The 24,531-nt window shown below is 50.6% G+C and overlaps 11 protein-coding genes across 11 annotated transcripts; 5 read left to right on the forward strand and 6 right to left on the reverse strand.

The window, feature by feature from the left end:
* Nucleotides 1–376: 376 nt before the first annotated feature.
* BDR25DRAFT_282005 (Pkinase-domain-containing protein) lies at nucleotides 377–3,377 on the forward strand (the record flags this gene model as incomplete). Its single annotated transcript, XM_033687935.1, has 5 exons — nucleotides 377–749; nucleotides 802–1,080; nucleotides 1,131–2,640; nucleotides 2,692–3,049; nucleotides 3,107–3,377. Exons 2-5 carry the CDS (start codon nucleotides 829–831, stop codon nucleotides 3,375–3,377), a joined length of 2,391 nt encoding a protein of 796 aa, XP_033550746.1. The 5' UTR covers nucleotides 377–749; nucleotides 802–828.
* Nucleotides 3,378–3,700: 323 nt separating this feature from the next.
* Nucleotides 3,701–4,729, reverse strand: BDR25DRAFT_352368 (uncharacterized protein; the record flags this gene model as incomplete). Its single annotated transcript, XM_033695008.1, has 7 exons — nucleotides 3,701–3,859; nucleotides 3,962–4,039; nucleotides 4,106–4,298; nucleotides 4,340–4,455; nucleotides 4,490–4,540; nucleotides 4,562–4,616; nucleotides 4,662–4,729. 7 exons carry the CDS (start codon nucleotides 4,727–4,729, stop codon nucleotides 3,701–3,703), a joined length of 720 nt encoding a protein of 239 aa, XP_033550747.1.
* A 604-nt stretch (nucleotides 4,730–5,333) lies between these two features.
* BDR25DRAFT_256916 (uncharacterized protein) lies at nucleotides 5,334–6,926 on the forward strand. Its single transcript, XM_033686444.1, has 3 exons — nucleotides 5,334–5,672; nucleotides 5,891–6,685; nucleotides 6,747–6,926. The coding sequence occupies exons 1-3, from the start codon at nucleotides 5,522–5,524 to the stop codon at nucleotides 6,887–6,889; spliced, it is 1,089 nt and encodes a 362-aa protein (XP_033550748.1). The 5' UTR covers nucleotides 5,334–5,521; the 3' UTR covers nucleotides 6,890–6,926.
* A 353-nt stretch (nucleotides 6,927–7,279) lies between these two features.
* On the reverse strand, nucleotides 7,280–7,903 carry BDR25DRAFT_125999 (uncharacterized protein). Its single transcript, XM_033683770.1, has 3 exons — nucleotides 7,714–7,903; nucleotides 7,584–7,661; nucleotides 7,280–7,500 (listed from the first exon to the last, which is right to left on the reverse strand). Exons 1-3 carry the CDS (start codon nucleotides 7,801–7,803, stop codon nucleotides 7,366–7,368), a joined length of 303 nt encoding a protein of 100 aa, XP_033550749.1. The 5' UTR covers nucleotides 7,804–7,903; the 3' UTR covers nucleotides 7,280–7,365.
* A 1,080-nt stretch (nucleotides 7,904–8,983) lies between these two features.
* BDR25DRAFT_301979 (histone-fold-containing protein) lies at nucleotides 8,984–10,094 on the forward strand. Its single transcript, XM_033689697.1, has 6 exons — nucleotides 8,984–9,232; nucleotides 9,287–9,334; nucleotides 9,417–9,504; nucleotides 9,558–9,585; nucleotides 9,640–9,695; nucleotides 9,750–10,094. The coding sequence occupies exons 1-6, from the start codon at nucleotides 9,024–9,026 to the stop codon at nucleotides 9,798–9,800; spliced, it is 480 nt and encodes a 159-aa protein (XP_033550750.1). The 5' UTR covers nucleotides 8,984–9,023; the 3' UTR covers nucleotides 9,801–10,094.
* Nucleotides 10,095–10,169: 75 nt separating this feature from the next.
* On the reverse strand, nucleotides 10,170–11,531 carry BDR25DRAFT_392297 (uncharacterized protein; the record flags this gene model as incomplete). Its single annotated transcript, XM_033698199.1, has 5 exons — nucleotides 10,170–10,241; nucleotides 10,296–10,367; nucleotides 10,406–11,381; nucleotides 11,445–11,480; nucleotides 11,523–11,531. The coding sequence occupies 5 exons, from the start codon at nucleotides 11,529–11,531 to the stop codon at nucleotides 10,219–10,221; spliced, it is 1,116 nt and encodes a 371-aa protein (XP_033550751.1). The 3' UTR covers nucleotides 10,170–10,218.
* Nucleotides 11,532–11,534: 3 nt separating this feature from the next.
* On the forward strand, nucleotides 11,535–13,982 carry BDR25DRAFT_282016 (DNA mismatch repair protein mutL). Its single transcript, XM_033687936.1, has 3 exons — nucleotides 11,535–11,830; nucleotides 11,879–12,145; nucleotides 12,200–13,982. The coding sequence occupies exons 1-3, from the start codon at nucleotides 11,555–11,557 to the stop codon at nucleotides 13,871–13,873; spliced, it is 2,217 nt and encodes a 738-aa protein (XP_033550752.1). The 5' UTR covers nucleotides 11,535–11,554; the 3' UTR covers nucleotides 13,874–13,982.
* A 396-nt stretch (nucleotides 13,983–14,378) lies between these two features.
* On the reverse strand, nucleotides 14,379–15,960 carry BDR25DRAFT_352372 (uncharacterized protein; the record flags this gene model as incomplete). Its single annotated transcript, XM_033695009.1, has 8 exons — nucleotides 14,379–14,442; nucleotides 14,522–14,746; nucleotides 14,806–14,985; nucleotides 15,018–15,115; nucleotides 15,179–15,334; nucleotides 15,383–15,423; nucleotides 15,458–15,774; nucleotides 15,815–15,960. The coding sequence occupies 8 exons, from the start codon at nucleotides 15,958–15,960 to the stop codon at nucleotides 14,379–14,381; spliced, it is 1,227 nt and encodes a 408-aa protein (XP_033550753.1).
* Nucleotides 15,961–16,167: 207 nt separating this feature from the next.
* BDR25DRAFT_323589 (uncharacterized protein) lies at nucleotides 16,168–19,408 on the reverse strand (the record flags this gene model as incomplete). The annotated part of the gene is made up of 3 exons (XM_033692110.1): nucleotides 16,168–16,265; nucleotides 16,321–18,808; nucleotides 18,857–19,408. 3 exons carry the CDS (start codon nucleotides 19,406–19,408, stop codon nucleotides 16,168–16,170), a joined length of 3,138 nt encoding a protein of 1,045 aa, XP_033550754.1.
* A 2,045-nt stretch (nucleotides 19,409–21,453) lies between these two features.
* BDR25DRAFT_126049 (SGNH hydrolase) lies at nucleotides 21,454–22,753 on the forward strand. The gene is made up of 5 exons (XM_033683771.1): nucleotides 21,454–21,641; nucleotides 21,700–21,856; nucleotides 21,912–21,921; nucleotides 21,974–22,553; nucleotides 22,617–22,753. The coding sequence occupies exons 2-5, from the start codon at nucleotides 21,718–21,720 to the stop codon at nucleotides 22,698–22,700; spliced, it is 813 nt and encodes a 270-aa protein (XP_033550755.1). The 5' UTR covers nucleotides 21,454–21,641; nucleotides 21,700–21,717; the 3' UTR covers nucleotides 22,701–22,753.
* BDR25DRAFT_256930 (type 2A phosphatase-associated protein 42) lies at nucleotides 22,641–24,038 on the reverse strand. Its single transcript, XM_033686445.1, has 3 exons — nucleotides 23,800–24,038; nucleotides 23,431–23,713; nucleotides 22,641–23,378 (listed from the first exon to the last, which is right to left on the reverse strand). Exons 1-3 carry the CDS (start codon nucleotides 24,012–24,014, stop codon nucleotides 22,806–22,808), a joined length of 1,071 nt encoding a protein of 356 aa, XP_033550756.1. The 5' UTR covers nucleotides 24,015–24,038; the 3' UTR covers nucleotides 22,641–22,805.
* Between the last annotated feature and the right edge of the window lie 493 nt (nucleotides 24,039–24,531).

Here is a 24,531-nt window from a genome sequence, read left to right on the forward strand (position 1 = left end):
GGCAAAATGGAGGCGGTGAGGCACGCCGAAGTGGGCCAGTGCGGGACAGTCAAGGGGGTGCCACAACAACACTCTGGGAGGACTTTTGATGTGATGCAGGACGAGTGGCAGAGTTCGCAGTTTGGCAGGGAGTAGGCAGCAGATGAGCCGAGGACCGGAGGAAGCGCGAGAACACGAATGATGCGAGATGATGATGGATGGGGCCGGGTCGCCGATGGTTCGCTATGGCGTTTAGTGCAGGTGAGAATGTTGACGGGAGACAGGTGACAGATCCCTGTCCCTCTGCTTGTGATTTGATAGTTGCCAAGCTTGGTAAGCCGAGATGTCGATATGGGTATCACAACCCCTCCTGCCCCCCCAGGTGCTTCTTCTTCCACTGCTCCTGCCAGGCCGACCAGACACTCACTGCGTGTCTTGTGCGGACGACATTGCATCCCCCTCTCCTGAGAAGTCTCCAGCAACCGTCGCGCGGCTCTGCGTGGACTTGCCGCTGCTTCCGGAAGCTATTTTATCGGCCACATCGCGGAATTCCCATTCGCTGGACTCTATCTTTATGACGCCGGTCAAAACCGCATAGGCAGACGCACGACATTCTTCTTCGCCCACTCTTCACGCTCGTTGCAGGGTGCATACCTGTTCTGATCAATTCCGAACCGTCCGCGGGCGTGAAGACTGTCATTCCGGCCTCATCAGACACGGCGTTGCAACCGACTAGACTATAAACACCATTGTGACTAACCCCTCGGTGGGTATGTACCGTACACCCCCACCTGCTCGTTGGGTCTTACAATGCCCCTCCAGACCCTCCCTCTCGCATAGCAGCTCATCATGACTTCCACACAACAAGACGAACCCGCGCAGGCTGTGCGCTTCAGCTCCGTCAACCAAGATATTGAGCCCGAACAAGTCCCGCAGCATGTCTCAACCCTCGCCCACGCTGACAAGACATGCAATGGCGATCTCAGCTCCCAGGCCGAAGAAGAGATTCGCAATCTCTCTACAACCCTTCAAAAGTCGCGATGTCAAGCTCGGCGGATGGAGAACTTTTCCTTCGAGCCCGTCTCACTCCCGCCTTCAAGAGTAGGCGATAGTCATCGCCTATACCAGTTCGTAACTGACCATTTCCCTAGGCCCCTTCTCCTTCTCCTGCCTCTCGAACACCTTCAGGCCACTCCGCTTATCGCTCTGGAAATACACCACGCCCATCTCCTCCCACCTCAGTCATGCACTCCCCGCCACTGACACCTGCGGGTACATCGTCCAACGAAGGGAAGCCCAGCGCTGCCGTAGAGAGGAAAACTCCCAGCGACCCGGCTATGATGACTCCTCAAGTCTCACCACCCCATGAGCCGCCGCCGACGTCAATGGACGCTGTGCAAAATGATAAACGGCCGGCTTCGTTTGTTGCTCCGTCTCGGTCTCCAAGGCAATCCCCGCAGCCGTCTCCGCGGCCAGCATCATTATCTGACGTACCCGGTGTTGTTGCAGCACACCCAAAACACCCTCCCACTTTCTCGGTTGGCCCGGCAGGTGACTCAATACCAGCTTCTCGAGAAGTAAGTCCATCCGGCTCGCCTGGAACTCACACCCCGGGACATCATACCCCGGGGACCTCTACGCCGACCTACAGCAGACCTTTTACACCGTCAGGTGAGAAAGACGACCCTTATGCCCGTTCTAGGCGCCCTCCCCAACCGAGAAATCTTGACGCTCTCGATCCCAGATTTGTCTTTGGTGGGAGGGACAATCGAAGAAGCCAAAATTACACATCTTCAACGTCGACAGTCCCCTTGCCCCGTCCAAGAGGAAATGCTTCAGAAATTGCTTCAAAAGAAGAGAAGAGGTCAAGCTTCTTTGGTGCCGGCGGAAAGCATCATCACCATGGTTCCACCTCTGATAGTGACGCCCGTTCTGTCATCGGAAAACAGCACCACCATGGGTCGATGTCGGAGTTGAAGCGGTTCTTCAAGATTGGAGGTCATAAGCAGAGCAAGGAGAAACGCGCCCAGTCGCCAGCACCGTCTGCCAAGACTGAGAGATCATCTAAGGCTGAGAAACCATCGAAGACCAAAAAATCTGGAACCATGTCTCCGCCCTTGTCACATGGGTCCGTCAGCGTACCATTCGCCGATGATCACGGGTTGCAGAGCAAGTACGGAAAGTTCGGAAAGGTTCTCGGATCTGGAGCTGGAGGCTCGGTGCGGCTCATGAAGCGAAGCAGCGACGGAGTAACATTTGCTGTGAAGCAATTCCGCCCAAGACATACGTATGAGACGGAAAGGGAGTACACCAAAAAGGTCACGGCCGAATTCTGTATTGGATCCACGTTACATCATGGCAACATCATTGAGACCATGGACCTTGTGCAGGAGAAGGGAAACTTCTACGTCGTCATGGAGTATGCACCTTTCGATCTCTTTGCATGCGTTATGACTGGAAAGATGAGCCGCGAAGAGGTCAGCTGCGCGACGCTCCAGATTCTTAACGGAGTAACCTATTTGCATGGCATGGGATTAGCACATAGAGATCTTAAGCTGGACAATGTTGTTGTCAACGAGCATGGGATCATGAAGATCATTGATTTTGGGAGTGCCGCAGTCTTCCGTTATCCTTTTGAGAACGATGTCGTTCTCGCAAGCGGTGAGTTTTGATTGCCCTAAGGTGTTGCAATCTTCGGCTAACGCCTTTTAGGCATCGTTGGCTCTGATCCCTATTTGGCTCCTGAAGTATATGATCTTTCCAAATACGATCCCCAACCCACGGATATATGGTCGCTCGCCATCATTTTCTGCTGTATGACGTTGCGCCGCTTCCCTTGGAAAGCCCCTCGCGTCTCGGATAATTCCTACAAGCTCTTCGTTGCTCCTCCAAACGATGGTCCAAAGTCTATCACAAATCCCTCAAAATCAACCCCAAACCTCAATCCCGATTCCACAGGCGAAGACCGGCGTCAAGCCGGCCCGCAATCCGAACCCGCATCTCGACAGCCCTCAGATCAGTCTACTTCCACACATCGTCATCACCATCATCACCGCAAGGATGGGGCTCAGTCCGAACCTGTAACCAACGAATCTCGCTCGACTCCTGCCTCGGCTAATGGTCAGAGCAAGGAACAACAACCGCCTCAAATAATCAAGGGTCCTTGGCGGCTCTTGCGGTTGCTGCCGCGTGAGAGCAGGCACATTATCGGAAGGATGCTCGAGATTGATCCCAAGAAGCGAGCTACCTTGGAAGAAATACTCGAAGACCGATGGGTCAAAAACAGCCAAGTCTGCTCACAGGAAGAAGGCGGGATGGTGTTAAGAATGGAGAACCATGAGCACACTCTTGAGCCTGGTTCTGGGTCTTCCGCGCCACCAACGAAACAGCAGAAGTGAAGAGCTTCCGATTTTCTGCTGTGTCGTTAACATCCTTTCAGGAATAAGAATCCGGATTCAAGATTCCTGCAATGGCGGCAATGGCGCGACCGGCGTCAAGGAGTCCCGGAGCTCTCTTCGCTAGACCGCCGCATAAAGAAGTCGCCGAGGCGCTCTGTTAAGAGCTGTAACGTGGTGTGAGAGTGGAGTCTAATATGGTAATGTTAATATTGGCGTTGTCGATAAAAGAACAGGCGTTGAGGACATAGTTTCAATTGGATCACAAGACGTTTTGTTTGTTCTCTCTGAAGCGAGCTAGACACATGGATATCGCACCTCCTGGATCATATTTGGTGGCGGTCCGTGGGAGTGGTGATTTGGCCATTGCGGATTCTGTTCATGTATTGTACTTTCAAGGACGGCGATCCTGAAGAAAAGAGAAGACACATATTGACTGGGTGGGTTCGGTTGTCTGATGTATATGAGAACTTTTTTGCAAATGGCTTGTTGGGAGGATTGGGGGTAAAAGAATAATAGATATGCATTCGCTTGCGCAACAACCTAGACTTATACACCAAGACTTATGCATTTTACACTCTTGTGACCGCCGGTATGTCATGAGGCCAGCCTCGGAAGGTGGAGGTGGGGTAAGTGGTGGTTTTCAAGCCTGTTGCTGGAATGGTCTAGACGGTAGAGTCCTTCTGTAGTCTTGCTTTTCATGTCTACTATACCTATACTCAATGTCGAACCTCGGCCACTTCGGCCTCAAAACAGCGAATGGACACGTGAGAAGGCCGGAGTGCCACGCATGCCTGAGGCGGTGTTGTCTCGTAGTGCCCATCATACCGTCGCTTCTCATCCCGAAACATACTGCCGGACGCGGATCCCTGGCAATGCGGCACTTTCCTGGCACTCAAGCCCTGTTTTGTCGGTGGAGACGGGCTTCGTACGGTTGCGCAGAGTACGTAAGTAGTAGGTTCCACATGTACGGAGCTCTCGAGTCTCGGTCACGGCGTACAGGACAGAGTGGAGAGAGCGCGAGGAGTGGGAGTTGGAGACGAGGCCATGTTATTGGAGCAAATAGACTCGATTTATCGCGCTCACCTGCATATCAGCCGGGTTTTGTGTCATACCAGTTGAGTGACTAGTTTTGACAGCAACGTGGTTGGATGTTGGTTGGCCGCCTATTTTGCCTGCCTGCTGACTTTGCGCATAGCATCGCTTTGAACATGTGCCCCGCATGAGGCTTGGCTCTTCACGCTTTCATGATGAGGTAACACTGGACGGGCAAGGCATGAAGTTCACCAGTGGTGGGTGCGCTGAGGGTGGGCTGGCGATGGCGTCAGTTTGGCTGGGTTTCGTGTGTCAGGCATTGCTTGAGTGTTGGGACTGCAGCCATGCGAAGGGAGGGATCGAGAGAGGAGACTCAGACCTCACACTTCAAACTTGAGGGGTTGTATCCGGTTGGAGTCGTGCGTTTTGGTTCGTTTCATAATCTGTGGAGACGTGCTTGTCGCAGATTGATGGGTGCCAGCGGCCCCAGCACCTCGTTTACGCCTGCCCTGGGGAGCTGTTTTTGACGTCGGCCTTCATATGCCTCCAACAAGTGAATATAGTGATGGAGCTGGCGGTGGTCGACCGCATTCGTTGGAATACCCATGTTGTGCTCACATGGCTGCTGTCTAGTGGAGAAAGCATGTTAGGCAGAGGCAGATACGATGTGATATGGGGTCCAGCCTCCAGTCGTGGCTTTTCGTCTTCCATGATTGCTTATCTGGACCCAAGCATGCTCGCCAATCACAGCAAGCATCGATGGCTTTTTTGCACGAGCGCTCCATGGTTTGGATCGCCGGCCAAACGCCTCGCAGCAGCAGCAGAAAAGCTCGACGGTGAATCCATCATCTTGGCGTTTCTGAGAGCCAATACTAGAACCCACGTTCCTCCCTCGTCCGTTGTCCGAGTGTCTTCAATCCCATTCTGCGCCCCACGAAACCGAACAAGCCATGTCCGTCCTCTTCTTGACTTAGTGTCTGTCCTGCCCTTGAACCAACACACGATTTTTATTGTTTTTTTCTTCTTCGAGACAATTGTTTATGTCATAGCTTCGAAGAAATTTCCATCCAAAGTTAGCTGGATTCTACCATTTACTGGTCACTTGAGTTATAATGGTCCGCCAGCTCCCCCCGAAGCCGCTGATTTCTGCTGGTCCGACTTCTGCGCCGCCGCAGAGGTATTTGGGGGAAACTGTCGTTGTTAATCATTATACGGGGACCGATAAATTGATTCCTGCGATTCCAGGATTCAGGACAAGTGCGGGTGGGTTTTACGATCTCTGCTTTCAAGAGGGAATTTTTTTTTTTGGTTGTTGGTTGATGGTGGGCCAAAACAATGGCTTCATTGCAACTATCACACAACGTTTTCGCAGCGCCAAAGAATGCAATGCTTTCTTGAGGACGTGTTTTCGAAATTATTTTCGGGTTTTTTTTTTTTTTTTTTTTTTGAAAATAGAAGCTAACTCAGATATTTCCACCCAGCTTTCCTGACCTCCCTCAGCGCCAACCTCCGTATCACCGACGACGATCTCATGCCCTCGCCTATGGGAACACCCACAACTTTCCGCGGCAGCAGCTCCCACTACCCACTCCCCCCCCCGTCCCCTCTTTCCTTCTCCGCCGTCACCTCCACACACAACCCTTATCCATCACCCGCTCAAACCGAAATCATGTCGCCGACCCAATCCATCCACGAGCAGGCTCCCAAAATTCCCACCGACGGCCTGCCCGAGCTGAAAACCTACACCGCCGAATCCGAGGACGACAGAGTAGAAGGACTGCGCTTAGTTGCGGATTCAGTGGCACAGCAGCGACAGATTGCGAGCAAGATGTTAATTTTGCATCCCGTGAACCTCGCGCTCTATTTTCTCGTTCTCGCTGTTTTAACACAGTACATGTACAAAGACTTCGACGACATCTTAGTCCTTGGGACTACCATTGGGGGCATCACGATGACCTGTCTCATAGCCGTGCGCATGGCGACCGGAGGCTATCTTTCCCTCGCTGAGGACGTCAATTGGGATTGGCTTGGAGACGACAGGCTGATTGTTGTAAAGTGGGGTGAGGAGATTATTGGAGCGTTGGTGCTGGGCTGGGCGGATGACGGGGCCAAGAAGAAGGGCGGGAGACGGCGCAGGGGGAAAGCGCTTGTGAGGGCTTGGACCGTTAAGTTGAAGTATAGAGGGAAAGGCGTGGGCGAGGGACTGCTGGAGGAAGCAGTCAAGGTTGCGGGCGAGAAGGGGGCGGATGGAATTATCTTTGATAGGGATCATGCCAGTAAGTTTTCATGTCTGCAGATTTGTACGAAATGAGATACGGGATGCTAATGGATTAATAGATTCGAAGCGGATTCTTCCGAGACTCTACAATAGCTTTTTGGATAAGAGGGAAGCGAGGGCGGAGACAGCACTAGAGAAAGTCGCAGATGAGAAGGGCAATTTCAGGCAACGGAGGTCATCTCCAACGTGGGGAAGCAGATAGGAAAATCCACAAACGGTCTTGAATTACAGTCAACTATAGAGCCCTTTTCCACACACGGAGCCCTCTGTATGTTCTGTCTAAATCTGCTAGTTCAAGCCGTGATGACAGATGGTCCCACCAACCTGGTGTCTTTTAATTGTCCATCTGACCCCGTCCAGGTTTCGTTGGCGCCTTATCGCATCACAGTTCGGGATACTGATAACCATGCATTCACCCCTTGGCGCGAACCTTGGATTTGGTACCCCGCACCTCGAGCCATTCCGATAAGTATCAAATGCCAAGAGCAGCTGAACGCTCAACAATGATTGTCCGTGGTTGATTCATCCAGGTCTAATATCGGGGAGTTTTGGGATCATCTGCTGTGCATCCGGGTCGGACCTGTGGAAGGAGGCTTCCGTATTTAGATAAGAGGATCAATCTTTCAGGCCCAGCCTGGTGCATTAAAATTGTGCATTGGTCGGAAGAACTGCTGCTCCTTAGCTAGCAGGGCTTTTACGATGTCCACTCCGCTGTGTTTGAGGCTTTAGATGTGTACTTCCTGTCATCTCCCCATCTACTTCGCCCTCACCGGAAGATGGATCGTATTCAGACCGCAGCTTTCGGATCACTTTCTAAGAAGCATTCGTCAGCCTGTCGATATGTATTCCCTGTGTATTTGCTGCTTCACAACCGCATAAAGGATATGTTTGCGTACCGCCAATGCCTCAGGATTCGCGCCATTCTCGATCAACGAAACGCAATACGAGAGTTGTTGACGGTCGAGATGTGTATTCTGCAATTCTAAAATTAGTAGACACTGTGAGGAGGGGGCGGGCAATTCGTACGAGAAGTGTCGCAATTTCGTGCAGGATGTCGATGACTTCGCGCGCGGCTTTGCGCTTCACGTCTTGCGAGAGCGGCGGCGGTGACGGCATTGTTGATTGAGGTAAGTTAGTATGCGTGGTTAACGTGTGGACGTGTCGAGGATGAGACAGCGAGCGTGTGGAAAGAGCGGGCTGTTTGTGAACTGACGCGTTTTGGTGTTGTTCGAATCCAAGCCACAAAACGAGGCATCTGGAAAGGCCCCGCCATTCACGTGATATTGAAATTTATACAGAGGTCAATGCTCGATCGGGATACATCAATTCACTTTCCGATCTCCTCTCGTAATGAGGTTTTCATGGCGTCATCATAACGCACCCGTGCACTCGAAAGCAAGGGCTAGTTGAAAGAGTGTACAAAATGGAGGCTCTCAATAAGCTTCCCATGCTTCTCTTACACTAACATCCACGGCTCCTTGATCCTTTGCCTTGAACCTAGTATTCACGCAGCTCAAGCATTTTTAAAGACTATCTTGCAAACACCGAGCAGACTGAATAGCAAGCAAATTGGCGCCAACAACCTCTCACCAAGGCGGCCATCTTCAAGTCAGAGCTCCTCCGGGTCTGTGGCCCCCAATAATGCCATGAATCGCACAAATCCCTCCGTCCCGCGTCCCGATTAAATCGACGGCTCTCCCGCCGACTTCTCTGGCACTGACCCAGTTCACGTTGCAGATAGTGGCTTTGACATTCCACGAGAGGCAAGCGATCGAGGGTTCAATGGGGAGGTCACGACGGGCACTAGAGACCATTGCGGAGCAAATCGAGAAGAGCTTGAATGATGCAGGATATGACCTAAGAACAAAAGGGCACGACCAGTACGCGAAGCATGTTAAGCGAAAGGATCCTTAGGCGGAGGTGGCACATGGAGACTACAGCGTTCAGCTCGCACCAGGAGAGGAGGAGGGTTGGGCAAGAAGAACTATTGAATAGGAGAGGGGCAGTAAATAGTCAATGTTGTTGATTCTGCTCAAACGCTTTTATATCAAAGGAGGATCATCCTATATAATTTAACTTCTCAAGGCAGACACTCTGTCAAAACAACTCTCACTTGATGAGTTCCTGATAGCTTGCATTCAAGTAAAGTTAGTTACGGTAGAATCGTGGAAGCCTAGTCATCACGAGGCCCTCCTCACATGATACCGCGTCCCCAAGCGAGTGGACGATCTACTGGCCCGTGCGCAAACGAGCTGCGAGGACGAAACCACCACAACTAGATTGCTGCCTCCATCCTCCACTATCAATATTATATCCTAGGATAACAACGCGCCAACATGGTGCAACCGCGCCCCCAACAGTTCGGCGGTACGCCTCGCTTTACAGGTGTGCCTAGCGCGAGCGGCCACCCCATCAGCAATGCCGTCCCATCGTCAGCGGCTTCTCCTTCAACTGCGAGAGCTCGCCAACTTGGGTTGGGCGTTGGGTATGGAATGGGGCTCGGCAGCAAGGGTTTAGGCAAGGGCAAAGCTTTCAGAAGGCACAAGTGAGTAGATTGAAGCTATACCGTATAGGAAGGTTGCTGCTCACGCCATTACAGGAAGATACCGCGGGATACCATTCGTGGAGTGACTAAAGGTGACATCCGGTACGTTCACATTCTGTGTACCCTTGTTTACTCTTTTACTCTCTTGCTTTCTTCCCTTCCTCTCTAACAAATATTCTCTCAGTCGCCTCGCCCGCAGGGGTGGTGTCAAGCGTATCTCTGGAATGATTTACGAAGACGTCCGTCAAGTTCTCAAGTCACGACTGGAGATAGTATGCCCTAGCCCCGATTTATGTATTTGACATGTATGCTCACTGTAACAAAGATCTTAAAGGACATCGTCGCGATCGTAGGTGAGATTCCTCGCAATTCTCCTTATTGCAGTATCCGTGGGTTAATGGGAGTAGAACATAGCGGCCGGAAGACCGTGTCCATACAAGACGTAATTTTCACATTGAATAGGGTATGTGATACGTCTTGCAGCATTTCTAGATATGAAGCTTACCTATTGCTACAGCTCGGACGCCCGTTATACGGCTTTGAACCGTCGATGCGAATGCTATCATGAGGGATATAGTAGCTTAGGCGTTTCGTCCAAGGGAGTTCTTGGTTTGATATTTATTCTCTCTCGGAATTACACTCTCGGCCTAGCCCATATGTGGCAGCGTTTTATCTCCTTCGTCTGTCTCACACCATTTCTAGGAGTCTCGAGGGCGGGATTGGATTCTCCAATTCTTTGCTCGTAGTCACCAAACACTACCAGGGGCAATGGTACACAGGTCCATGATACTGAGATTTCTAGTATGATGAAGGCCGTGATGCGTCCGATGCTCTCCAATTTCGTTACCGTTAGCAAACCAACCGTACCGCCAACGCCTCTCCAGATTCACCGACAAGGTGGAAATACACAAATTTGCCTTTAAAAGGATAATAAGAAGTTGTTATAAAAATGCTTTGAAAAAAAAAAAGGGGAAAGCCAGCGGGCTCTAGGTATCCGTTGCAATCTTGTCTGTGCAGTTCATCATCATGAAACAATTTATCAACGAGGAGTCGAGTCATTTACGCAGTCCCATCCCCCAGGATAGACATCCAACACTCACCACTTGCCCAAGTACCATTTCAAGTACGCCACCCTCTTATCCCACTCATTTCCTGGCCACAAAGGTTGCATACGCTTGAAATCTTTGTCAAGACTCTCCAACATATTCAGTGCCTCCTTCTTCATCACAGCCTTCTGTCCGGCGTCAAGACTGGTGGCCTGCTGAACGCAGGGTAAAGGGAAGACACCAAGCGAACCCTTCAAGAACTTCTCAAGTCGATACCCGACCGAAGGCCATGCTGACCCCCACCACAACTCCGATTCCCTATTACTGACGTCCATTTTATACTGCCAGCGAATTCCGTAATGCGCTGGTTTGCCACACCATTGGAACCAGCCAGCCAGTCGGCAGAAACTCATGAAGTGGTCTTTGTGCTGTGATCCTTTCACTTCATAAGGGTTTCCGAATTGACGGCACTCATTCCACGCATCTAGCATAGAGCGTGGATCCCAAGACCAGAGCTCCTCAAGAACAGCTCCGATCTCGATTTCAAGCAGGATGTTGCGGTTCCTAGTTAGAAAAAGCCGGTGCGCAATGGGTAATCTTTCAATCGATTGTTTGATGCCCTTGAATTCGAGGGCGTGGGTGTGAAAAGTAAAGGCAGCTCGGCTGTACCATTCATAGGCTGCTTCGTGGCGAATCGCGCGAGATACGCGGAGGAGTTTTGGGGCGCAAGAAATAGAAGGGTAATAAGGATCGAGGATATAGCGGTATATTATTATTCGGATCTCTGACGGGAGATCGGCGAGACATGGTTTGGAGGGGTCCGCGGGCTTGATGGTGAATGCTTCGGCACGGCGGAGCAGTTGGATTAATTCGCGTTCACTGTCGGAAATGGAAGACGGTCTTTTCAATTCCTTCATAACTGCTGGCTTCTGGGCTCTTGGACTTGCTCTTGTTACAGACGAGGCTGTAGGGCGAGTGTAGGAAGGTGTAGACATGGCAATAGAGACAGGTTGAGTAAAGGGATTTAGCAGGAGTGAAGTTCTGGGTGTGGACTTATATGGTGAATTTCCTACACCAGATGCGTCAAACATTAGGCAGAGTCGCTAGTACTCATTTGTAGAAGGAACAACTAACGTTAGGCAGCATGCTCGTAATTACCCCGCCACTTTGAGGTTGGGTTCACGTGATCGCGTGTCGTCGCTCTTTCCATCACGCTTCTTTCTTCTCCATTCCTAACCCAACACCAACCTCATCTATCTAACTCTCATTGGTAATCATGCCTGATGACATGGAGATTGAATCTTCCCTGCCTCGCGGCACCAAGCGAAAAGCCGACGAATTGGCACCCCTTCCAGCCCCTCGCCGAATCAAAGCGCTCTCTCAAGACGTCGTAAATAAGATAGCAGCAGGAGAGATCATCGTTGCACCTGTGCACGCCCTGAAGGAGTTGGTTGAGAATGCAGTTGATGCGGGCTCAACTGCGTTAGAGGTTGTGGTCAAAGATGGCGGTCTGAAATTCCTCCAAATCACAGACAATGGACATGGCATTGATGTTTGTTGCCACCCCTTTTCAGGTTTTTCAAGCCTAACGTATGACTAGAAAGAAGACCTGTCGATTCTTTGTGAGCGATTCACTACGTCTAAGCTAAAGGCTTTCGAGGATCTCAGCTCAATTGGCACGTACGGTTTTCGCGGCGAAGCTCTGGCTAGCATCAGCCATATCGCTCATTTGAGTGTCACCACCAGGACCAAGGAGTCAAGTTGCGCTTGGAGAGCTCATTATGCAGATGGGAAGCTTGCGAGTGCGAAGCCAGGCCAAAGTGCTGAGCCTAAGCCTATCGCTGGAAGGCCTGGAACGCAAATCACTGTAACGATCGCTAAACACCCCTTTCTGAAGAATTTTTATATTTACGCACTCTAGGTTGAGGACCTGTTCTACAACATCCCCTCGCGTCGCCGTGCGTTTCGTTCTGCCAGCGAAGAGTACGCTAAAATCCTTGAACTTGTCGGCAAGTATGCCGTCCACTGCTCCGGCGTGTCATTCTCTTGCAAGAAGCAAGGAGACTCTACCATTGGCGTCTCGGTCCCAATGAGTGCTGGCACGGTCGACCGAATTCGCCAGATCCATGGGAGTAGTGTTGCCAGCGAGCTCGTTAACTTCAAGGCTGAAAATGTGCGCTGGGGCTTCAAGTGCCAGGCTTGGATTAGTAATGCTAACTATATCTCGAAACGAACAACTCTGCTATTATTTATCAATCACCGAGCGGTTGAATCTGCAACTATTAAAAAGGCCGTCGAGCAGACATACGCTACGTTCCTCCCCAAGGGCGGGCACCCTTTCATTTACCTGAGTCTTGATATCGACCCTCAACGCGTGGACGTTAATGTGCACCCGACGAAGCGAGAGGTTCATTTTCTAAACGAAGACGAGATCATTGCTATCATCTGCGACGAGATGTGCGATAGTTTGAGCAAGGTTGACACAAGCCGGTCATTCATGACACAGTCTCTGCTCACCAACCCCAAAGTACCATTAGTGACTCCCATGAAGCAGACGATTCCTGGTACACCAACGACAGGAGACACCTCCGACCGTAGTAGCACGAAACCCACCTCAAAGACAGCTACAAGGAAGCCATATGAAAACAATCTTGTCCGCACCGATGCCTCCGCTCGTAAAATAACGTCTATGCTACAACCGCATCCTTCCAGGGATGGAAATGCTGATCAGGATATCGATGACATGGAATACGAATACACCAAAAGAGAACCAACCCCCTGTCGCTTGACCTCAATTAAAGACTTACGTGCCGAGATCAGAGACGCTATGCACAACGAACTCACGGACATCATCTCAACACATACCTTCGTCGGCATCGTTGACGAACAGAAACGCATTGCTGCTATACAAGGTGGCGTCAAGCTCTTCCTAGTAGACTACGGTATGCTATTTAATGAGTTCTTCTACCAAGTCGGTTTGACCGACTTTGCCAACTTTGGGTCGATTCGCTTTAACCCACCGCTTCCACTTCACGACCTTCTGAAGGTCGCGGCCGACCAGGAGAAGGACAATGCTGGCGATGCAGGAGATGAAGTCAACTGGGACGAAGTTGTTGAGAGCGTAAGGGATCAGCTAATCAACCGCAGGGAGCTGCTGATGGAGTACTTCTCCATGGAGATCTCAGCAGGAGGAGAGTTGTGTTCGCTCCCATTATTGATAAAAGGCTATACACCTTCACTAGCCAAACTACCCCCGTTCTTACTCCGTCTGGGCCCGTATGTGGATTGGGAGAACGAGAAGGGATGTTTCCAGTCCTTTATACGAGAGCTAGCGTGTTTCTATGTTCCAGAGAGCTTACCTTTGCCGCGTCCCCAACCTCCGCCAACCACCATAGATGAGAATGGCGAAGGAAAAGAGTTGGTAATAGAGGAAGACCCAGGCATAACCCTGCGAAGGAAACAAATCCGGCGAGCAATCGAATATGTCATTTTCCCGGCTTGTAAAGCAAGGCTTGTGGCTACGAAGGGGTTGTTAAGAGGGGTTGTGGAGGTCGCAAATCTGAAGGGACTTTATCGCGTTTTCGAGAGATGTTAAACTGGATTGCACAAAAGTCAAGAGGAATTAACCGGTGGGAGGATGAAACCTGCCGGCTGGGATAGTGAAGGCTCGGTGATGGTGATGGGAGCAGCAGATTGCATGCGGCGTATGTGGTTGAAACAAACTCAACACCAATACTCATCACCATACATACAATTTTGTGCTCCCTGTCTCTGATCACGAATGTGCCGGTAGCGCAGTGACCGAAATCGGCAATGAGTCGGTTATGGCGACGGAGCGGCTCAGGGTGCATGCAAGAGTTTGAAACAAGCACCCCAATCACCCCAACCCATTCACCCAATCGGAAGCGGCGTACATTTCCATCACCCACCCCCGTCTCTGTCACTCTGCATCCCGAACTTTCTTCCGGTCGGGCACCGGTACTTTTTGCTTTTGTCAATCTCGTTTCGACACCGTGGAGTTAACGTTTCGTGACCGTGGGAGTTCCCTCATCTTTCTCCTTGCGCTGTTCTGACCTGTCCTGAAGAGCACCCATCCATCCCTATCCTATCGCAACTTTATTGTCAAAAGTGGACCAATCCTCGGACACGGATACTTTATCCGATCTAGATCACCACGTGTTGCACTTTCTTTATTCGGCCGTTGCAGCGACGATAGATTCGACTCTCCTAGCGAAGATGGAACGTGTCTTCAGACTTCCAGAAGCGAGTTCCAGAAGCGAGGAAGCGAGATGCGGTAAAAATAAAACCTAGCAACCAATGTTGACTCGGGAGTCTGGCCATGCCCCTAGCTCGCTTTCTCATGAACGGCTCCATATTTTGCTGATGATTGATAATTGATGACGGTGGCGATGGAAAAGGCATAAAACGCCTCTCAGCAATAAACTCCAAGTTCTTTGCCCCTGATGGACTGCACAGCACACACATTTTTCTGGCGGAAGTTGTTAAGCATTCCAATTTCATGCGAACGCGCCCGCACACGCCCTTCTCCGCACGTCGAGCACGCGAGAATGATGCGATCTGGACACGGCCCCTCCCTCAAAAAAGCAGTCAAGGAGGAACAAGCATGGGAAGATGCAGGCACCTAGAAACGGAAATATTGCGTAGGGAACAGGGTTCTTGCGCTGTGCGAATGTCGAAAAAGCATGACTGTGTAGGTGCTAGTCGCCGAGCGTGCCCACTAAACAACGGTTAGTCGGGCAGGCTTGTAATGCTGCCATTGATAGAATTGTAGGCCGTGAGGAATTGTTGAAATTGGAATTGTGAATGCTCGTTTACACTGTCCCGTGTTTCAAGTGATAGTTAGAGGCTGATATAGGGATATAGCATGAGACATAAGAACCAGCGGCACAGCAGACCTTGGGATAAGGTGAAACTTATCGACCGGCGAGGCGGGGCGAACACTCTTGGACCTCGGTCGGATACAGACCTTGAAAACCGACCAAGGATTTGGACGCTGAGCTGGCGACACGTTGAAGGACAAGACACACAAGTCAAGCTAACAAGGACCAGATGCGTTCGGTGATGAAACGAACTATTTTCTCACAGCCCATGTGGTAAGTAGCACGGCTTTTAGATCGCAGTACACTCGTACAGCAGTAAGAACTAGACAATATGATACAAGCGAAAATCTTAAGTGCAGATATGCACAGCGAATAGAAGGAGACGAGAGAAGTGGTATCGCTACGATCGAAGGAAAAATGCACGCATGAAACGCGAACAGTGGCCTGCCCAATCGTGAAATTTCGTAGCAAACCTGGAGAGTATCCAACAAACACCTTAGGCCATGAACTCCTTACTTTAATCCAGGACAAAGGAAATAGCCCGCAATTGCCGGTGATGGTTGAGCCAGTTCTCGCCGCAACGGCATGTGCAAACTCAAAGAAGAGACCCGAAGGATAACCATATCTAAAGCCACTATAGCAGAAGTGGCTTGAACTGAAGATCGATGACCGTGACCGTGACCGCCACATCCAACTTTTGTCTCACTTGACTCGAAACTAATACGTGAAGTAGTGTGCTTATGGCCTGTAAGTCGCCGAAGCAGTCGTTATGTCCCTCTAGCCAACAAATGGATTTTAGGAGACAATTCGAAATGCAGGGTGTTTTGTGCGTGCAAGGCATTTGTCGCCGTCTGGTGGCGCACAATAGCCCCAGCCGGTTTTCGTGGTATCCCTGCACAAGTGTGCGCAGCTCTGCAGCTGCTTTTTAAGGCGCGATCGAATGATTCTCAAATTTCAGATTCGAGAGTCGAATGGAAGCGGTGTTTTTCGTAAGGGAAATGTTGAATTAAGGGGAGCTGAAATGATTCGCCATCAAACATTCCAGTCCTCATATGATTCCCTTCAAACGGAAGCCCCCTGTTTTGGTTTGTTTCTGCTTCTCCTCTTTGGGTTCTTTTACTTTCTTCCCGATGTTCTGAGCGCCACCTATTACCATCGTCAGCCATTCGATACTTCAATGTGAAAAGAGCTCAATGCTTACCACGCCCGTATACACGGACCTCTGATTTTGATGAAACCTTTTTCTTCTCGTCTCCCTTGCTACTACTGGTGGACACTGAGAAAGCGCTCTTACTACTCGATAGCACGGTCTCGGTTGCGTTCGGGGCTTGGAATTGCGCATTCAGAGAGGACTCGTAAGCTGCAGAGAAATCCTGCCCATGCTGAGGGGTACCTGGTTCTTTTGGCGACTTTTGAGCTGCCAAGGACTCAAGGCGCACTGGACGGGCAGGGTAATTGGCTGTAGAGGGGCTGTTGCTAGAAACGGGAGAATGGTACTCATTATAATAGTCATACTCCTCAAGTTGGTGCTCTGAGGTGATTGGTGGCAGATACTTGGAGTTGTATGGAGCAACGTTAACGTTACCTTGGCGAATACTAAAGTTTCGATTGAGTGATTCCTTTTCGAGGTCCTGGTAACTGGGTTTGTCCTGGAGGTGCCTAAAGCCGGCCTGTTGATCACCCTCAAGATCGTGATATTTCATTTCTAGCTCCGTGTATTGCTCCAAAAGGCGGTAGTGGGTTTTCTTCATCTGCTGTAGTTTCGCATTGTTTGCGGCCATCGCTGAATCGAGCATCTGCTGAACGGAAGGAGATAGTTGACCAGGCCTCCCAGCATTTTTTTCCGCCACCTGTAAGCGGGACTCAAGCTCCCTGATGCGCCGTTCGTACGCTTTGATAGACCGTTCTCTCTCCTGCTCTCGGCTGCTCAGTCTCATGTTCGCGACTTCTAACTCGTTACGTAATTCGTTTCGCTCTTTCACAAGGTCTTGTAGATCCTTGCTCTGGTCTTCAAACATCATAACTTTATCCTGTACCGCCTCGAGGTCGCGCCGAACGTTGCCGTAATCCACGAGCTCGATCTCTAACGCTCGTGTTCTTTGTTGGGCCCTCAATTGCTCAGCCTCGGCCTTCTCAACCATCCTCTTTAGGTGCTCGCAATCTTGCTGAGTCTTCTGAAGTTCAAATCGTAAACTGTCTTCGTCGCCATGCCACACCTTTTGGTCTTCCCTATATGCTCTGACCTTCGCACTGAGCTCGCCCTCCCACTTTTTGGACTGGGTTCGGCTGATAAGGGTTTCTTTCTTCAACTGGGTGTATAACTCGTTTGCCTTGGCCAGTCTTGCTTTGAGAGCTCGGTTAGTGTTGATTAGATTTTGAGTCTCTGCCTCTGCCGTTGCCTCTTTAATATTCTTCCTCTGTAATTGGCCAATATGAGCCAAATGCTGCAGTTTCAGATACCGCTCGAAATTGAGGTCGTTTCGCAAGAGCATGATCTCCCTCTGCAAAGAAGCCATACTCTGGTTCTGGAATTCCGAGTGTGTAGGCGAGTTAGACCCTGTTGTCAAGGCCTGTGCAAAGTTCTCCAGGCGGGGAGGAGGGGTCGGCAGTTGTGGACCAGTCAAAGAGAGACCAGGCTTAGCGTTTTGCTTCTTCTCGTCCTTTGCAGGTGGTAAGGTTGGACTATCCAGGACGTCCTGGCTTTTCAATAACGGAGAAGCAGATTTAGAGGATTTCACAGATTTGCTTCTTGGAGGAGGAGGAAAATCTAAGTGGTCTGGTTGGCCATTCGCTGAGGCGGCAAACATGGTTGATTGAGTATTTCGCCAGCTGGCTGCGGACTCACTGGTGGCGATCCCGTCATCTTCGAGCGTGAAATCTGCCTGTGAGATGCGTTTTGAAGGAGGGACAGGAAGGTCGGGCAGCTTAGTAGTAGGCGGCGGCCCGGGGTCGTCCAGTGTTGTCGAGACAGCAATGCAAAGGTCCATGCATTCCGTAACCACATCTGCAGGGTCGCTCTTGAGCCAACGGTTCTCGTTCAGCTCATCCTCGATGGTCGTTGTGAACATGTTTGGATGCAATCGGTGAACGCGCCGGTAAGGTTCTGTTCTCCGGTGAATCAAATCCTGGTCCAAATCAAAGTCATCAGCACCTGGAAAGTCCAACGATTTAAGAAATTTCCTTGACTTTCGTATGAAGCTCATGAAGTTGAGAGGAAAGAGACCGTAGAGAAACGTGAAGTAGTGGAGCAAGCCTGGTGCAGAGTTGTCAAGGAAGTCCGAGGACTGTTCCGCCTTCTCCCACTGTTGGTCAGAATCATCGTCCTCATCTGAACTCTCTTCCGTGTGGCCTTCTGATGCCCCACTGGTGCTGTTGGCATCACCAGAGGTAGCAAACTTGTCCCAACAGAGAAGTCTGCTGTAGATTAGGAACAGCTTGGCAATGCGGTGGTCGGAGGTCAATGAGCTAGAGATGTGCGGAAGGAACATGATGAGAACCATCAGCGCAAGCTCGATCACGGTAGACGACGTGTCGATTAGTAGACACTTTTCGAGATGCTGGATAAGATTTGTTTCGAGGACAAGGTAGAGATGTGGTGGTTGCAACCGTACAAATGCGCTGAGGAGATTCAACGCCTGGATGCGGTGTGCCTTATGCAGGAAAAGATCATCTAGAAGAAGGAGGAGTTCCTGCACGGGTTAGTAGTGGGGCAGGCCATTTCGTCGTTAGGAGCATACCTTGGGTTTTCTTCGACCAAATGCTACAAGGACAGACTCCAGCTCGTGAGACACGAACTCGTCTGCAGGTGAAATGACGTCGTCAGCAGCAGAAGGAATCTTCGTCCTGGCAAGGTAGACATCCAGCACCTTCCTTGAGAAGTGGCCAGATATCCAGGCAAGCTCGCCATCCTTGTCCTCGTCTGCGTCGAAGACCAATATGCTTTGGAGAATCTCTCGAGCGTCTTCTATCTCGTGCCTCTTGTAGCCCGTGCCATCTATGGTCGGTTTTACTACCAAACCCCACCACTCGGCCAATCGCGCTTCATTGGTGAGGGCTGGGCGCACCAGTCGCAGCGCGCTGAGGAAGGAGCCATGCTTGTCTGGGACGCCAGCAACATGTTTTCGGTACAGCGAGAGCAGGTCCTCATGGAAGCGCTGTGAATCGTGGTCCTCTATGTCAGGGTTGCGGTCGAGGAATGCCTCAATGGTCTGGTGGAGCTCGTCCGGCAGAGGGTACGGAACGGTGGGCGCGGAGAAGGTCGAGGTCAGCGCCTTGACGGCTTCTCGCATCGATCTAGGAGAATATATGTAAGCCGGCGATGGGAGAGGAGAGAAAGAGTTGCAGGCTGACTCACCCCGTCGCCATGTTGTGTTGTTGAGAGGGCCTCGTGTGCGCAATCAGTCAGTCACCTCAGAGCAGGACAGCTTGGCAGGATAATTAGGGACCAAGCAGTCGTGAGCATACTGTGCCGTGAACAGAAGGTCTTTGGCAGAGCTAAAACTTGACAGCGGGAGAGCGTGGGGTGCGTGACGATAGGGTATTGATATTTGCCCAGCTTCGGTCATGACGATACTTTTGTGCCGGACGCCTGAGGCCTTTTTAGCACCCATTGGGGGATGGCTGTCTCGTCCCAAGCCGGCAGCCAAAAGTAATCTAGGATGCAGATGACACTGAGAATCCATGTGCATGGCCGTCTCTCGCGAGCCTCTCCCACTGCAGAAGACCCCTGTTCCATAAAGGCCGAGGAGAGTCTCACGCCCCTTGGCCACCGGTGGGGTGTCTCCCTCCCTTGTCCCTTGTCCCGAAGCCACTTTGTGCCACCTCCAACGGCCTGTTTGCTTTTTGCGAGGGCCCCGTGTTTGTCCCACCGTCGGCGTATCTCCATCTTTGCAAATAATAATAGGAATCGACAATCGTCGCGGGCGGCGGCGCCCAGGGTGGGTGTGCAGAGTCCGCTCATCCATCAAACATCAACATCGAAATTCACCATCACCAATGCACATCCCTTTTATTTCATGACGACGCGCATGTTAGGGCCTTGGTTACTTGGATTTCTATTATTGCTGACTTTACCCAGTCGCCATCGTATTTGACACTGTGTTTGCTAGGCCGTCAGCACTGCAGCGTCAGAGGTTCCTGGTCCTGGTCTGGCGCACCTCGACATTGTGGCGGCTGCACATGAGTGAGCCCGATGCTTGACCAGACGCCTTGCCGAGGGAGCACTCTACTTTCATGGCCTTGGCTGCTCCACTAACAAGTCTCTCCCACGACTCCTGATTGCGGGCGCGGCGTACTTGCATGCATGCCGCGAGGAACAGGAACGGTTCATCAGTGTTGCGGAGACGGCAGAACCCCATCCTCCTTGGGCCACCATCGTCTGATTGTCGACTCTGCGTTTGCGCTTCAAAAGCCTCCCCGCCAACCCTCCCATGAACGGCGAGTTACGTAGGTTGATCTCTAAGTCATTATCTTCTTCGGGCCGTCTCTTATCCCTAGTGTCATTGCGTCTCACTCTGTGCAAGATTTAATTCTCCTTTACCCTCTCACAAATATCCTCTATGGTTCTTCTGCGCGCTCGGAGACAAAGATCGCCCACCGGTGGCGCACAGTGGTGAGACTTTCGATCTTTGATACCATTACACCTATACTCAGCATCTTCATGCAAAGAAGTCCGTATGCATCTCGCTTTGGTTACGAAAAAAGGAGAGAAGGTGCGCCAAAGACGTTGCATCGGACATGATCTGGTCCACCTGTAAGAACTATGTTCAGCCGTCGACAATTACCGGCAGCATGGAACCCTCGGACAGAAGACTGGGCCGTGTACCTGCATGCACCTCAATCTGCAGGGTTCTCGAAGAATGCGGATGGTGATACCAAAGTCCTCGTTTGCACATTCTCTCAGCGACCCAAAAGGCCTGCCCCCTCCCCCAGTTTTCAGATGCACCTTCAATGCATCCCAGTGGCTCAGCTCTCACGACTGCACAGATGCTCATCCTGACCCTGGTTTGGCAATGAGCGAATCGCGCCTATAGTTCATCCGAATCATACCCTTTAACCTTTTCAATCGTTTCACAGAGCTAGCATCGCGTCGCATCACACAGCAACGCTGGTTCCAGTTCCCCAGTGACTTAGATGAAAAGTCTATCGGAGAAGCTAATGAAGTACACAATCGAAACTAGGGAACCTTGCACGTCCAAGGAGGCTGCGCAATACTTGCCCTGTACATTCCCATCTCATAAGCCAATTTCCAGCGTCCAATGTGATGCGCTTACTCATCCTGTGGGCAAACCAAGGCTTCCACGCAAAGCTGAATATTGAGTGTGGGTCACGTGTAATCCAAATTGGGCTTTGGCGCTAAAATTAGGTCAGCTTTGGAAAGCTTCAGTGTTGAGTCCCTTCACCTTTGTATCCTTGCCCTCATATCTAGTATTAACAGGTAGGGAAATATTGTCCACAGTTAGGTTTCAGTCCGCACCTGCAACTTGCCAAGGTTCTAGAAATTGTAGACAGGAACAGCCACAAGTATGTCTTTTCGAGACAGTCTCTGTAATGCAATCGCTCTCCTAACACTATACAGTAGGGACCCTACTTTACGGAAATGAGCGATAGCACGGAACTCCCGGAGATTGTACTCTTCGGAGACTCTCTAACGCAGTGGGGTTTTGATGAGAACACACGCGGCTTTGGGTGGGTGCTCGAAAATAAGTATGAAGGCAAGGCCATAGTTCTGAACGAAGGTAACCCACCATCGGAATTCTAATAATGACCATGAAAGCTGAAACCGTACGCAAGGTGTGGCCGGGTGAGCTGTTACGAAGCCCGTGTATGCAGTGCGGCTGCTGATATCTAGGCAGCTACACTTCAACCTGGTTGAAACCACGATTCCGGGAAATCATTGAGCGCGCCACCGAATCTACCGCCTCGCCAACCTTATTAATCACGATCTTCTTGGGCGCCAATGATGCTTGTCTCCCTCCAGCAGGTGCTCACGTGCCCTTACCCAAGTTCGAGGACAACATTCGTGACTACGTGGAGACCATCCTGGATGAAGAGGGCCTGGAGAATACGAAGATCGTTCTCATTACTCCGCCTCCAATCAACATCCCGGACCCGAATCCCGATGAAATCGATATTGGTCCCGCGGCCTCAGCCGCAGAGGAGTATGATGCGAAGAAGAGCAGGGGTTATCGAACGTACATGAGCAAAAAACAATATGGAGACAAGATCATGGAGATTGCAGCGTTTTACGAGGAGACGGGTCGAGTTGCCGGTCTCAACTACTGGAAGGCATTGATCGATGCAGGTCTTGCAGATCAGAATAGATCAGGCGAAGAGGATGAATACCACGAGGATCGGCTCCCAGGATGCGGATTGAAGTGGGCCAAAGCATTCAAGAAAGGTTACTTTACAGATGGACTCCATCTGGATGGCCTGGTAAGTGTATTCCTTCTGGTTGCAAGGGTTGCTCAGTCCAAGACGCCATTAACAGCTATTTAGGCCTATGATGTTCTTTCTAAGGAGCTACTCGACCTAGTCCTAACGAAGTGGCCGGAGTTGGCGCCAGAAAAGGTCGAGCTATAAACTTTGGAGGATAATTTGATGCACCGATTGGCTTGAAACATGATTCGTTTCATTCATATCGTGTCTGCCTGGATATTGGATATATCATATGACTCCAACAAGCGTTTACCCTCTATTCAGCGTATTTCCGGATCCTTTCGGATTCTCCTCAGTGAATTCGTCCCATGCACGCGCCTTCATAGTTTCCTCATCGGCTTTCTCAACATTATCTTCATCCGGCTCGGGTCTAATACCTGACTGTTCACCCCCCCCTTCAATGATACCTCCTCTTCGTTTCTCTTCCTCGAGATATTCATCAATGGTCATGGTTGGAAGATTGTGATCAGGTCTGAAGACACCCTTCTGTAGCCTCTGCCGAGTGTCGAGTAGAGTGAATGGACGAAGTGGTTTACCATCGCCACTTAGGATGGGTCCAGAGAACCTCCAGCCTGCAGACTGGGGATCTAATCGGTCGGAGTAATTGTCTCCACTGTCCCTTTCTGAATGGCGAGCGTCTGGCGCTAGAGTGTTCTGGCCCTGCCGAGGAGCCGGTGGAGCTAGTGATAGGATATGTAGCTCTTGTGCAATAGACTCCAGTGACTGGAAGGTTTGATGAACCATGAATGCAAGGTTCGCGAGGTGCAACTCTCGGACGACCTGCTCATCGTTCTCTGCAACCTTCGGGTTTTGCTGTAGATACTATAGCACATGATTTAGCATGTCCCTCAGTGTAATGGGATTAATGACGTACCTCAAGTTTTCGCTTCAGCTCTTTCTCTTCCCTGAACCTTGCAACCTTCGTTCCTCTTCTAGCAGCCGCATCTTTCATGCTCGCCGTTGAAAATTGATCCTTATTCTCCAGAAAGGCTTCTAGCAGTCGTGAATCACTCTTGCCAAGCATATCATACGAATCCAGTAACTTCAAAAACCTCTCATAAAACCCCCTCGCTTTTAACAAGTTTTCTTTCCTTATACTTAGATCCCCAGTGATCTTTTGCACCAAATCCGCTAGTTGGTAGCAGATGGTCATGTACCTAACACCACATGTGAGACATACGGCAAAACAACGGAAATTACGGGGACATGGAGCAGGCATCATCAGATTTTAGGTGTGGCTTACTGCAGATCGGAGGATGAAACATCGTCCAGGGTCTCATTAGAGCTGAAGAGAGAAACTTGTTCGGAGAGTTCGAGACAGGATTCATAGGTGGCAATGGTGATGTTGAGGTTTTCTTGGAAGCTGGTACTATTGCTGTCAGGGCTGGAAAAGATGGCTTGCCGTTTGCGATCGGCATCTGTGAAGAGTCCTCGGATACTGCGGGGTTTATCGTCCATTTTGAGTGTTTTGGGAACCCTGGGATGAGATGTCGATGTCTTGTTGTGCTGAGAATGGACCCTTCAGACTCGATGAGGAGCACGTGATCCTATGCCGCTGACTAATTACCGTCGCTGGGCTAACTTGCTATTTCCAACTTCTGCAAATCCACCCTTGTTGGCAATAGGGGAATTGCAGATTGTTCCTCCGCTGTTCTTCCATTATTTGTCTTGATATCCTATTATTTTGTTGTTAATTTTCTGTATAACGTTATTGCTTCAGAATTGCCGTTCATGTAGAGCGGATCCTTAATTCTGGGCAATTTTTACAACGCAAGGTCTCTGCAATAACTATGCCTTCACTAGATGCAAGTAATGGGCCCAGGGAAGCCTTCCACTAAACGCCCATTAGTTGTATCCAAGAAAGTCGCTACTTCTGACGTTGGCAACACCAACCTACCCTCATCTGAGACAAGTAGTGGGCTTAAGACCCCTTCCACAAAATCTCCATCATGGGTTGTATCCGAGCGCAAATTGT

The sequence above is a fragment of the Lindgomyces ingoldianus genome, assembly GCF_010093535.1.
Source record: "Lindgomyces ingoldianus strain ATCC 200398 unplaced genomic scaffold BDR25scaffold_8, whole genome shotgun sequence".
NCBI classification, from domain to species: Eukaryota; Fungi; Ascomycota; class Dothideomycetes; order Pleosporales; family Lindgomycetaceae; genus Lindgomyces; species Lindgomyces ingoldianus.